Genomic DNA, 14548 nt, shown 5'->3' on the forward strand with positions numbered 1-14548 from the left:
AAAATGAGTTACAAAATTCTTGCTAATTTTATCCATCCATTATCCAACCCGCTATATCCTAACTACAGGGTCACGGGGGTTTGCTGGATCCAATCCCAGCCAACACAGGGCGCAAGGCAGGAAACAAACCCCAGGCAGGGCGCCAGCCCACCACAGGGCACACACACACACACCAAGCACACACTAGGGACAATTTAGAATCACCAATGCACCTAACCTGCGTGTCTTAGGTTTGGACAGGGAGAACATGCAAACTCCACGCAGGGAGGACCTGGGAAGTGAACCTGGGTCTCCTAACTGTGAGGCAGCAGCGTTACCCACTGCGCCACCATGCCACCTGCTAATTTTATTCAGAAATTAAATCATTAATCAAGAACAGGGTGTACAACCTCTGAAGGAGTTACAGAATTTGTATTCATGTGAATGGGAACGTAAACTGTGCCAATACCAGAGAACAAGATTTGCAACTTTTGCTAATTTGAATCTCCAATGGAATAATTACCTGAGAACAAGGTACATGATTTGTATTCATTTGATTATTTGGGAACAGTACCATTACCTATGATTCTCGTTCATTTGATTCACAAACTAAATCATTACTCGATAATAAGGTGCACAATTTTCATTCATTTGATTCTCTAACTGAATCATTACCTGAGAATAAAATGAATGATTCTCATTCATTTTATTTATAAACTGTATTATTACCCGAGAACAAGGGGCACAATTCTTGTTCATTTGATTCATTAACTGTATCATTACCCCTGAAGGAGTCACACAATTTTCATTCATCCATCCATCCATCCATTTTCCAACCCGCTGAATCCGAACACAAGGTCACGGGGGGTCTGCTGGAGCCAATCCCAGCCAACACAGGGCAGGAAACAATCCTGGGCAGGGTGCCAACCCACCGCAGATTTTCATTCATTGGATTCTCTAACTGAATTATTATCTGAGAATGAAGGGAATGATTCTCGTTTATTTGATTTGTGAACGGTATCATTACCCGAGTACAAGGTGCACAATCTTCCTTCATTGGATTCCCAAATGAAATCATCGCCTGAGAACATGATTCTCATTCAATTGATTTGCAAACTGTATCATTACCTGCAAATGAGTTGCTTGATTCTCATTCATTTGATTCACAAACTAAATCATTACTTAAGAACAAGGTGCACAATTTTCGTTTGTTTGATTCGCAAAATGTATCATTATAATTTTTAAGCTTTGAGATTTTCAAACAGGGCAAAGTGATACAAAATGAATTATCAGTATATTTAACATGTAATTTAGTATATATAATAACGTATACATTATTTATTACACATTTTGTAATTCGTTCAAAGGCGACCAAACCATCTAATCCTGAAAGTTTTTTTTTCAGTTCTACCAGTCCTGGATCTTATTGATGAATCAAACAAGTCACATGAATGAAATGAATTGATTCACTTAAATGAGTAGTTTGAAAAAATCAAATCAGTAAAGTGAATTGAAATATCCATCACTGTCATGATGCTATGAAGATGGTGATCCACCTGTTAGCAGAGGAAGCCTCTCCTTGTTATTGATGCAGCGAACAAACTGCAGGCACTGGGACTATGGAATTGGACTTGAGGCCCCAAAGCTGTCCATTCAGCTTTCTCTGCGACTCTCTTTGTGACCCTGAGTATATCACTAAACCTTCCTGAGTTCTGGGGACAGCTGTAAAGTGTCTTGGTCTTGTTGACTATATGAATACATCAGCCCAATGTAATGTATTAGAAACTCCAGGCCTCAACAGCATGCATTGTCCCTCAAAGGAATCTAAAGAACTGCGCTGCTCCTCAGACAATACAGGCACCTGGGAGGAGCGGGGACAATTCAATCTATGACGTCATGCAACCTAAATCATCCCGCTGTTACCTAATCCTGCACGACATTCTCAGAGTGCCGTGGAGCTTCAGTTTCTTTTCTGTCTCTGGTGCATCTTTAGGATTGCGATCGCCAAGATTATCATCATAATAGGCAAAGCTGGAGATCGTATTTCCATAACACTTCTGGTGGCTCAACAAAATATCTACATGTGACAAGAAACTGTTGTGGAGTATCACTTTGTAAAATTTGTTTTCTTGTTCCTCATTGGGTTTATGTTAATTTTGGAATTATATTTTCTTTACTGTGTTTCTCTCTGGTTGGGTTTTATAATTTGTATTTGCCTCTTGTGGAAAAGTTTATTATTGTTATAGCTTTAATTTGTTGCATTGTCGTTTTGTGTTTCTGTTGCTGATGACACTCCCAGTTGCAGGTATGGCATGACAGTTGACATCATTAGCGTGTCACCATAAACACCAGGGGGACGTAGCTCCCAGTATCCATAATTGGATTACATTATTTAAAAAACACACTAAACCTTTGCTTTGTTTCTCGTTTTTTTCTGGTATTCTGAATTTTTGATGCTGTTTTTTTTAATATGAGTTTGTTTCACGTGTTGACTAACGTTGTTCAGCTGTTTTCATGTTCCTAGTTATTATCCTCCTCCTGTCCTCAACTTTGATTCATTTCCCAGTCCTGTTGCTGTGTCTCTTTTTTCACTGTCTGCCTCAATGCAGTACAGAAATGAGTCTGGTGATTTGATTTTTTCACTAAAGATCTTTATTCAAGCACTAAATGACAGACACACATAAAGATAGATAGATAGATAGATAGATAGATAGATAGATAGATAGATAGATAGATAGATAGATAGATAGATAGATAGATAGATAGATAGATAGATAGATAGATAGATAGATAGATAGATAGATAGATAGATAGAAAGCAAAATACTAACTTCCACTGCAAATTCAATGTTTGGAAATCATTTCGCTCTTCACTACCTGGCAGCATCAGGGGAAAGGCAGGAATCACATCTGGATGGTGCAAAAGTCCGTCTCTGGTGCCACTCACACCGACATGTAGGCACCCATTAACACAACACACTCATCTTTGAGGATGTGGGAGGAAAACCAGAGAGCTCAGTGGAAACCCAACATTGATACAAAGAAAACAACAACAAATTCCAAGGCGGAACAACAACTTCTGCACCAGCATGCCACTTCCTTCAGGGCAGTGCTAGTCATACAGGTAAGTACCATTTAAAGCATTTGTCAAAATGTGTTTATTTTATAAACACAAAAATAGCTATTCATAAAGAAGAAGCATTCAGTGCTGTCTTCAGTAATGGAGCTATAACCAAACTTCATTTTCTCTCCTTAACGCTTTTAATACAACTGATATAAAGGGAACCTTTTAAAAATGAGCCACATAAAGACACAGCTCTTCCACAGATTGTATTAAGTGATTTTAAACATTCAAGTCAAACTATCTGAGAACATTAAAATTCATCTTACCTGTTTCTCCAGGTGGGCCGGTCTTTCCCATTATTCCAATATCACCATCACTGCCAGGTTTTCCAGGTGGTCCTTCAGGAAAAATTGAAAACTTTATTTTGTTAATATTCATCCATCCCTCTAAAGAACATATTTAACCCATTTTTAGCTGGAACACATCTTTGCAATATCGGCCACAATTCCCAGACCATTTTCCTTGTTTGGGACACCCATCCATCCAGCTGTTATTGCAGCAAAAGGATTTCGAATAAGTATGAATGTGCAGGCAGTGAATAGTTATGCATACACTATCTCTGGAGTTTTTCTTCTTTAGGTAAATATATACAGAAAACAGTTTTTTTGGACTCTGGAAATGTATTGTTACAGCATAAGAGTTCACATTCAGAATACTGAATAGATATACAGTATATGGGGACAAATCTTTTGTCATGCACTAAATGAGGATGACTTTTAAGGGGATTGAATACTTTTGCACGCCACTGTATTTATCCATCCATCTCCTAAGCCTGTTTAATCCTGAGTAGGGTTGTGGGAAGGTGCAGCCTAACTCTGCAAGCACATGGGACAAGGCAGGAATAAATTCTGTATAGGGCACCAGTCCATTGCAAGGCATTATATTATATTATATTATATTATATTATATTATTTCACCCATCTCTCCATTTTCCAAGCCTGCTTATCTGGAGCAGGACTGTGGGGGAGTTGGAGCCTAACTCAGCAATCATCAGGTGAAAGGCAGGAACAACACTTGAAAAAGACACCAGTCCATCACAGAGTTATATCACATCATACCATACCATACCATCCTCTAAGCCCACTTAATTCTGAGCAGGGTCTCAGGGGGATAGAGCCTATTCCACTAAGAATAGGGCACAAGGCAGGAACAACCCCTGGACAAGGCACCAGTCTAACGCAGGGCACTTTATCATATTATCTCTCTATTATATTAAAAAAGTTTGTCGTCATGTCCGAGTTATTCAGCCTCGACTACTCCCCTCCACACCGTTCGCCCAGTCACTACTCCTACTGCGCACATCCTCTCTCCGTACCACCCTGTGACACACTCAGTGCTAACTCACCCTTCAAAGCAGTCGGTTATAATGGTAAGGAGAAAAGCAAATTATCTATTTATGAACGTTGAATTTTAGATCACGATAGAAAAACAGCAGCAAGAGCTGATAATGATTGTCGAAAAAAAGAAAATGAATAAAAAGGAGCTACATATAATAAAAATCAAGAACAAAGAGAATCATCCAATAAACGAAAAAGAGAAAAGTATCCCGAACAATATACAAACAGAAATGCAAAAAGATAGATAGATAGATAGATAGATAGATAGATAGATAGATAGATAGATAGATAGATAGATAGATAGATAGATAGATAGATAGATAGATAGATAGATAGATAGAGAATCCCAAGGGGAAATTCACATACTACAGCAGCAGCATACTGATAAAGAAAATACTAAATTAAAGAGTGATAACAATGCAGGTATACAGACAGTCAATAACTTTGAATAATGTTAACATTTAATAATAATAATAATAATGTTGTAATAATGTTAAAAAAACAATGTTTATAAAATCTAAGTTCAAGGATAAAGTAATTCATATTGTTTTTGACGAGGAGTTAATGTCATTTAATTTTTTATTTACTTTTTAAAATTCACAGGTGTAGTGAAGAACTCGAATAACTGATTTTCTATCTATAATAACTAAGCACCAACCACATTCCTCCTGCACCCCGCATACTCTACTATATACCATCTCTTTAAATACAGTCGCTTTCTCTAATGGATGGGCACCCCAACGCACTTTGAATGGCTCAGCTGCGAGATAGTGGGCATCTGGCACCCGCCCCCTGGTGTTGGTGAGCAAAGTGAGCAGGGGCAGAGTCCCCTAGTATTATATTATATTATCAGATTTATCTGGCCTTGCCTTGGTGAGAAAGTGGAAAATTACCCTTAAACTTGGTGTATTCAATGCACACCTTCTGTCAGTACTGGAAAGTGTCCTTCTATAGAATATGCTTGTTTTGTCCCCTTCTGGTTCAAAGGACACCACATTGCTGTTAATAACTCCAGGGGATAATACAACTGAGCTGGGACAGACTGAGGTCATGACAAAAATGGGGAGGGAGAGGTTTGATTGTAAGAAAGGTGAAATGTAATGGCTGGAAATTAAACCTTGAATGGCACACATGCAAACCAGCACATGATGATCTCAGCCTGCCTGGTGCTTCTTCTCTGCTGATACGTCCCACTGTCATATTTCTATCTATGCTGGCAAATAGTGGAAACTTAACCCTGGATGGCGCGCCTGTCCACTGCAGTTCTTCCATGCAAACCCACAGAATTATCATTGATTTTTAAGTGCGTGCCCTTGGTATATGTGAGGAACACCATAGACCAGATGAGAAGCTAGAAACAGGGTCCATTTCCCAACTTCATATAGGAAGTGAGACATGGACACAGGATTGTAGAGCAGGAGGCAGGAGCGCCTTCCTTCATGATTAATAGTTAGAGTATTGGTCTGAGTGCTAAGTCTCCTTGTGAAAGAGTCCTTGAATGGTACAAACATCTCGCTCTGCTGATCATGGACTGGAATGATTAAGTTATATAATGAAGGGATATGTTTAGACAGTTAATAAGCTTCAAAGTAAAGCACATAACACTTGACTGCAGCCACTGAGTGAGACATCAATTGCAAAAGTCCCGCCTGTTAAATATTTGCCATTAAATCAAAAATCACACGCTCTCTTCCTTAGAAGTCAAGGCCTGTACTCCCCATTTAGCTTTAAAGCATGTGCGGCCCGAGTGTGTCTGTGAAAAAGAAAACACATTTCCTGACTGAGTAATTTATTTATGTAGGAGTCTGCTGTGTGTTATCTTTTGCATGGCATTCCCCTTAAAGACAAGGAAGCCCAGTATGGCACAGAAGTGAGTCAGTGATTACATTTTGGTTTGCCAGGAACTCAAAGTTAATGCTGGATGAACCCTTACTGACCTTGACTTTTTCGACTTGATTGCTAATTAACACGCTCTGCTAGACCCCTGTTATAAATTCCACCTTGTTTTTATGGCATATTTTAATTGGTAGAATTCATGAGGAAGCAATACCTTTAGTTGTTTTATTTCCTCATAGGTGTTTGGTTTATTATAAACCACAGCTTTTAAATATAGAGATATATAAACGGGGCAAAGTACATGGAGGCAGAGGACTTCGGAAGCTCTGTTAGAGTGACCATTGAGTAGATGGTCAACCTCCCTGAGCAAAGCTCTAATTGCCAGGTTACTCAGTTTGGCCAAGTGGCCAACTCTAGGAAGGGTCCTGGTGGTTCTAAACTTCTTCCTCTTTACAAGACTCAAAGCTTTACAAATGTTTTGATCTCCTTGCCACCACAGTATGATTATGGAGGACCATAAGAGACTTTCTTGGATTTCATGGCTTGATTTTTGTCCTGACATGCAGTGTGAATTGTAGACCCTCTATACTCAGGTACACGTGTACTTTTCTAAATGATGTTCAATCAATCCAGTTCCTACAGGTGGACTCCATTCAAGTTCGGGAAACATCTCAAGGAGAATTAAAGCAAACAGGAGGCACCTGAGCACAGTTTGGAGGGCCACACAGCAAAGGGCCTGAATACTTCTAGGAATGAGAGATTTCAGTTTTGAATTTTGAATAAATTTGCAAACCTTTCCATAAACACGTTTTCACTTTGTCATTATGGGTTAGTGAATGTCGACTGACAAATAAATACTTGGGCTCAACAGTCCAAAGCAAACGGAGAGTGTGACAGAGAGGTGGAGAAGTGAGTGCAAGCAGGGTGGACTGGGTGGAGAAAGAGTGTCAAGAGTGATTTGTGATAGAAGAGTATCTGCAAGAGTGAAAGGGAGGGTCTCTAAAATGGTGGTAAGGCCAGCTATGTTGTAAGGTTTGGAGACGGTGGCGCTGACACTAAAGACAAGAAGCAGAGCTAGAAGTGGAGGAGTTGAAGAGGCTCTGATTTTCACTCGGAGTAACAACGGTAAAACGGGATTAGGAATGAGTGTATGAGAGGGACAACACAGGTATGACAGTTATGGTGACCAAGTGAGAGAGACGAGATTGAGATGGTTTGGGCACAGAATGTTGAGGATGGAACCACCAGGCAAGAGAAAAAGAGGAAGACCAAACAGGAGGTTTATGGATGTGGTGAGGAAGGACATGAAGGCAGTTGGTGTGGCAGGAAATTATGACAAGGACGGGGAGCAACTAATAAAAGAGGAAGAAGAGTGTTGATTGATGAGCAAAAATGGCAAATTTCTCCATTTGAAAGGGTCTCACCACTTCCTGACCCTAGTGTGTATCTTTAGTTCAGTATTTATATAGTATATATCATCATCTACTCAAAGCACCGTGATGTTCCAACAATGATGGATGGATTAAAAGCCAGAAGTCTGTATGACCATCAACATCAAGTGACTCCGTGAGAACCCTAACTACAAAGAGGACTATTTCATTTATGTTAGGTAGAATGCCCAGAGGGGACTGGCCGGGTGGTCTCGTGGCCTGGAACTCCTGTAGATTTTATTTTTTTCTCCAGCCGTCTGGAGTTTTTTTTTTTTGTTTTTTCTGTCCCCCCCGGCCATCGGACCTTACTCTTTTTCTATGTTAACTAATGTTGTCTTATTTTAATTTATTTTGTCTTTTATTTTTCTTTTCTTCATTATGTAAAGCACTTTGAGCTACTTTTTGTATGAAAATGTGCTATAGAAATAAATGTTGTTGTTGTTGTTATTTGAATTTGAATTCATAGAACTTGAACTGGATTCTTGTTCAGCATTGTGAGTTTGGACATTTATTCTTCATTTGACTTGTTTTTCACCATCATACAAGCACTTTATGAGGGGAGACACAAAAATAACCAGATTGGTAAAAAAATATATATTTATTGCTGAATTACGGCATTCTAAACATTGTCACCTTCTCTATATTCCCTCTCCTGATCTATCTCCACACCGCTCCATACATATCTTCCATTGATTGAAACAGTGCTGGAAGTCTTCTTGCTTGAGGCTCTTCAAACAGGCTTGCCACTTTTGTCTTCACTTCATCTATTGAAGAAAAATGTGTTCCCTTCAGGTCACTTTTGATTTCTGGGAACAAGTAAAAATCACAGGGAGCTAAATCAGGCGAATAGGGAGGATGAACGAGAATGGGAATGTTTCTGTCAGACAAAAATTGCTTTACGGGAAAAGCAGTACGATCATTTCGAACAATCTGATTCACCATTTTGATGTTGTCACAGGAGGCTGGGGGGCAGACCCAGCTGGGACGCCTGGAAGGACCGGGAGGTGGGTTATTCGTTGCCCGGGCAACGAGGGGGCAACCGCCCTGGATAAAGAAGGGACCACGGGGACGGAGCCAGGAGGCTCAAACCCATTGGGGCACATGGCCACCGCCAGGGGGTGCCCCGAGCGTCGTGGAGCCCGGGAAACCTGCATTTCCGCCACACCAGGAAGTGCCGCCGGAAGGGAGTGGGAGCAGGACAAAGATCCCGTGAAGAGAGGAAAGGCGGCCCACGGACAGGGAGAGAAAGGCCCGTGTGCAGGGTGACTGGTGCTGGGAGCACTGTGTGCTGTGCGGGACTGTATTTTATTAATAAACCCGTGCGTTTTAATAAAGTGTTGGTGTCTGTCTCATGGTGTTCAGACCCGTGTCTCACAATGTTTTCATCCGTCCGAGATGAGCGTGGGCGACCTAGGTGTTGAACGTCTTCCACATGTTCTTGTCCTTCATTGAAACGTTTGTGCCACCCAAAAACTTGTGTGCGAGACAAACTGTTATCACCGTACGCTATTTTCTAGCATTTCAGAAGTTTCTGTGGCCGTTTTGTTCAATTTCGTGAGACGTTTGATGTTGATTTATTGTTCGATTATCGCAGGAACTTGTGTAGCGATTGTTGTGCAAATACTGACTGGGCTATTCACAGGATATACCTAGCCAGTTGGTGTTTTGAGAGGGTGTGTAGGAGGGGATACATTTCTAGGATTCACATTCGGCCGACCTTCTGATGGTTTTTCAGGAAAGCCCCAAGCCCAGTCCAGATATTTTTGTGTCTCACCTCGTATGTAACACCGACCGACAGCCATGAGTTGTAGCAAGGCTACATAACTGGTCAGGCGGGTTTGCCTTCTGGACTGTCCGTCACTTTATAATGTGACTGGGAGGGTGTCTACGAATAGCCCATTCAGGCACTTTTGTGGACGACCAAGTGCTGCAGTTGCCGGCGTCATGTTACTATAACAACCACGCAGGGAAAGGATGTTTCGGCGGGAAACTTTTCTTTTTAAGGGGAATGGCAGATCGAGGAGGGGAGGAAAAAAGGAAAAGGCAGAAGGCAAGGAAAAGACTATCTGCGCTTTCAGAATCATCAGGATCAGACTTCACTCAGGGACTTCTGCTATTTGTGGGTGGCCACCCTGAAGTTGAATCAGTGTGACGAATCCCTGAGAAGAGGCCAGGTGCTAATGTTCTCTGGGTGCTCCCATTTGGTGAGTCGGACTCGTGATCGAGTTTCTTTGGGATAGCCAGACGGGAAGCCATTTCGCTGGAGGACTGTTTTTGTTTTCCTCACTTCGTTCTACAGTAGGAACTGTACTGCAGGTTTCTTCGCTGTGTTTATGGACTATGTTAAATCTTTCTTTTTGTTTTCTCTTTATGTCAGTGTCAAACTGGGGGTTAAAATTTGGCTGCTGGGGAGGGCATCTGGGGAAAGGGGTTCACAAATGAGTACCGGGCAAGTAAATGTATTAATTGGATTTCAATGTATTTACCAGTCCCACTTCCTTCTGATTTTTTGCCAGTTATTTAAGGGCGTGTATAAGGGAGAAGAGGGGCCACCGACCGAATATGTTAATGCTATTTTATCCTTCAAATATCGTCCACTTCCCTCTCAGGTGGTAAAGTGTAGTAATCGTTTTCCCGTATCGGGTGATTGTTACAGAGTTGTGAAACAAAATACCAAGACCGCAATGACTGAAGTTGTTCGAGGGATGAATCCGTAATCTCGGACACTGCACTGAATGTTACGCGGGGTTTTAAAGGGAAGCATCCATGACGTGGCATATACTGCATTATGGGGGGGTAGAATTTACTAACACTGTGGCAGATCCTTGCGACATACTCATAAAATGCCAAAACTACAAAATGGCATCAAGATGCACTTGAAATGAAACAATACTGGGGGAACCAGAACTAAACAAACAACCAAATGACACTAGGATTTGTGAACCAAATTATGTTAAAGCATACATACTGTACGCAAGGACGGGCAGGGACCTTAAGTGAATAGAGCAGAGGCACAGTTCGCAGATCATGGAAGAATGTGCTATATTGCCCTCCTCGGGCAGACGTGGAGTCAACGAGTGACATCATCCATTCCGCTGTTGCTAAGTTACAAACGCAGCACCCTGAGGCGCTTGTGCTAATCGCTGGAGACTTTAACCATGTGACGCTGGACAAAACATTACCTGCATTCTCCCAGTATGTGCACTGTAACACCCGGGGAAATAAGACTATTGATTTACTTTATGCAAACGTTAAAGATGCATACAGCGCCACCCCACTGCCTGCACTTGGGAAAGGAGATCATAACCTGATTCAGCTTCAGCCTCACTATAAACCAAAAGTTAGAGTCCTACCTGTAACCACACGATCATTCAGGAAGTGGATTACGGAGGCTGAGAATACTCTGAGAGAATGTTTTGGAACTACAGACTGGGATATCCTGCAGGGATCTCATAGTGAGAACACTGAGGAAGTTGTTGACTGCACTACTGACTACATCAACTTCTGTATGGACATTGTAGTTCCAGTAAGAGCAGTACGCTGCTATGCTAACAACAAGCCATGGATTACAAGTGACATCAAGGGCCTTTTGAATCAGAAGAAAACGGCTTTTAAAGACGGTGATCAGCATGAGCTCAAGCGCGTGCAGAAGGAACTCCGAGTCCAACTCAGGGCGGCGAAGGAGCAGTACAGGAGAAAGCTGGAGCAGAAGTTGCAGAATAACAGCATGAAGGAAGTGTGGGATGGGATGAAGATCATCACTGGCTGCAGCTCGCAGCGGGGTACCACCATTGAGAGAGACGTGAAGAGATCAAACCAAATGAACAACTTTTTTAACAGGTTTGACCACCCTAACCCACTCTCACTCTCACCTCGGAGTACTGCACCCTCCACACATCCTTCTGCTGATACCAGCATAGGAAAGACATCCCCACCCATAATTACAACAGCGCAAGTGAACAGAGAGCTGAGGAGACTTCGTGCCAGCAAAGCAGCGGGTCCCAGATGGAGTATCGCCACGACTGCTGAAGGTCTGTGCATCGGAGCTGGGGGGTCCTCTACAGCGCATCTTCAACCTGAGCCTGGAACAGGGGAGAGTCCCGAGGCTTTGGAAAACATCTTGTATCACCCCAGTCCCAAAGGTATCACGTCCTAGTGAGCTGAATGACTTTCGGCCTGTTGCTCTGACATCACATGTGATGAAGACCATGGAGAGGCTGCTGCTTCACCACCTTAGGCCACAGGTTCAACACGCCCTTGACCCTCTGCAGTTTGCATATCAGGAGAAGGTGGGAGCGGAAGATGCCATCATCTATATGCTACACCGATCCCCTCTCTCACTTGGACAGAGGCAGTGGTGCTGTAAGAATTATGTTTCTAGACTTCTCTAGCGCCTTCAACACAATCCAACCTCTGCTCCTTAGGGGACAAGCTGACAGAGATGGGATTAGATTCATACCTAGTGGCATGGATCGTGGACTATCTTAAAGACAGACCTCAGTATGTGCGTCTTGGGAACTGCACGTCTGACATTGTGGTCAGCAACACAGGAGCGCCACAAGGGACTGTACTTTCTCCGGTCCTGTTCAGCCTATATACATCGGACTTCCAATACAACTCGGAATCCTGCCATGTGCAAAAGTTCGCTGATGACACTGCTATCGTGGGCTGTATCAGGAATGGGCTGGAGGAGGAGTATAGGGACCTAATCAATGACTTTGTTAAATGGTCCGACTCAAACCACCTACACCTGAACACCAGCAAAACCAAGGAGCTGGTGGTGGATTTTAGGAGGCCCAGACCCCTCATAGACCAGTGATCATCAGAGGTGACTGTATGCAGATGGTGCAGACCTATAAATATCTGGGAGTGCAGCTGGATGATAAATTAGGACTGGACTGCCAATACTGATGCGCTGTGCAAGAAAGGACAAAGCCGGTTATACTTCCTAGAAGGCTGGCTTCCTTCAACATCTGCAATAAGATGCTGCAGATGTTCTATCAAAACAGTTGTGGCGAGCGCCCTCTTCTACGCAGTGGTGTGCTGGGGAGGCAGCATTAAGAGGAAAGACGCCTCACGCCTGGACAAACTGGTGAGGAAGGCAGGCTCTATTGTTGGCATGGAGCTGGACAGTTTAACATCTGTGGCAGAGCGAAAGGGCGCTCAGCAGGCTCCTATCAATTATGGAGAATCCACTGCATCCACTAAATAATGTCATCTCCAGACAGAAGAGCAGCTTCAGTGACAGACTGCTGTCACTGTCCTGCTCCACAGACAGATTGAGGAGATCGTTCCTCCCCCAAACTATGCGACTCTTTAATTCCACCAGGGGGGGTAAACGTTAATATTTAACATTATACATAGTTATTGTCTGTTTTTTTCACCTGTATTATTATCATTCTTTAATTTAATATTATTTATTGTATCAGTATGCTGCTGCTGAAGAATGTGAATTTCCCATTGGGATTAATAAAGTATCTATCTATCTATCTATCTAAAGAGCCTAACACATACCATTGATGACAGTCCATACATGCTACTGCTCACAAACAGCTCACTGAATATGCTAAACATGTGAGTGTTTAAGGCTTGTCAGGATGACTCAAACCAGAAGCCCTGTCAACACAGATATGATGACAGCTCTGTGGTGAGAACTATACCTCCACTCCCATCGAAGGATGGAACTGCACCATCAAAAACCCCAAATGAAGAAGTACAAGACCACTGCACTGTTTGTATGGCTCCTCTTTGGGTGTACTTATATGATTATACTGCAAAGTACATTAGGAATAAAAGCTGCATGCTTTCTTTTATACTTTATTTCCCAGGGTGGATACACTTTATGGACAAAAGTATTGGGACACTCCTCTTAATTATTGAGTTCAGGAGTTTCATTCGGATCTAATCAGGCACAAGTGTTTAAAATAAAGCACCTAGCCACGCAGTCCACATTTACAAACATTTGTGAAACATAATGGGTTGTTCTGAAGAGCTCAGTGACTTTAAGCATGCCACCTTTGCAATAAGATGGTTTGTGAAATGTTATACCTGTTGAATATTCCACGGTCAACTGTAAGTGGTATTACTGGAAAGTGGAAGCACTTAGGAACAACAGCAACTCAGCCATGAACAACAACATTTATTTATATAGCACATTTTCATACAAAAAGTAGCTCAAAGTGCTTTTCATAATGAAGAAAAGAAAAATAAAAGACAAAATAAGAAATTAAAATAAGACAACATTAGTTAACATAGAAAAGGAGTAAGGTCCGATGGCCAGGGTGGACAGAAAAAACAAAAAAACTCCAGACGACTGGAGAAGAAAATAAAATCTGCAGGGGTTCCAGGCCACGAGACCGCCCAGTCCCCTCTGGGCATTCTACCTCACATAAATGAAACAGTCCTCTTTGTAGTTAGGGTTCTCACGGAGTCACTTGATACTGATGGTCATACAGACTTCTGGCTTTTAATCCATCCATCATTGTTGGAACATCACGGTGCTAACATAAATGAAATGAAGTGGAAGACCACGTAAAGTCTCACAACGGGGTCAACAGCTGCTAATGTGCATGGTGCATAAAAGTCACCAACGCTACGCTGATTCCATAGCTGAAGAGTTCCAGACTTTCCACTGGCATTAACTGTGCAGTGGGAGCTTAATGGTATTGGTTTTCATGGCCAAGCAGCTGCATGCAAGCCTCACATCACCAAATCCAATGCCAAGCGTCAGAGGGAGTGGTGTAAAGCAGGGGTCCCCAACCACCGGTCCGCGACCCACTACCGGGCCGCAGCCGTCTGACAGCCGCGCCGCGAGAGAACTGCCGGCAACGGAGACTCACTCAG

At 42.4% G+C, this 14548-nt stretch overlaps 1 protein-coding gene across 1 annotated transcript in view; it reads right to left on the reverse strand.

The window, feature by feature from the left end:
* LOC114663664 (collectin-10-like) overlaps positions 1 to 14548 on the reverse strand; it is a 52146-nt gene that overhangs the window by 15396 nt on the left and 22202 nt on the right. Inside the window, exon 3 of the mRNA XM_028817555.2 lies at positions 3369 to 3440. Coding sequence (XP_028673388.1) covers positions 3369 to 3440 — 72 coding nt within the window. The remainder of the gene's footprint in view (positions 1 to 3368; positions 3441 to 14548) is intronic.

Source organism: Erpetoichthys calabaricus, chromosome 13 (assembly GCF_900747795.2).
Source record: "Erpetoichthys calabaricus chromosome 13, fErpCal1.3, whole genome shotgun sequence".
Lineage (NCBI taxonomy): Eukaryota > Metazoa > Chordata > Cladistia > Polypteriformes > Polypteridae > Erpetoichthys > Erpetoichthys calabaricus.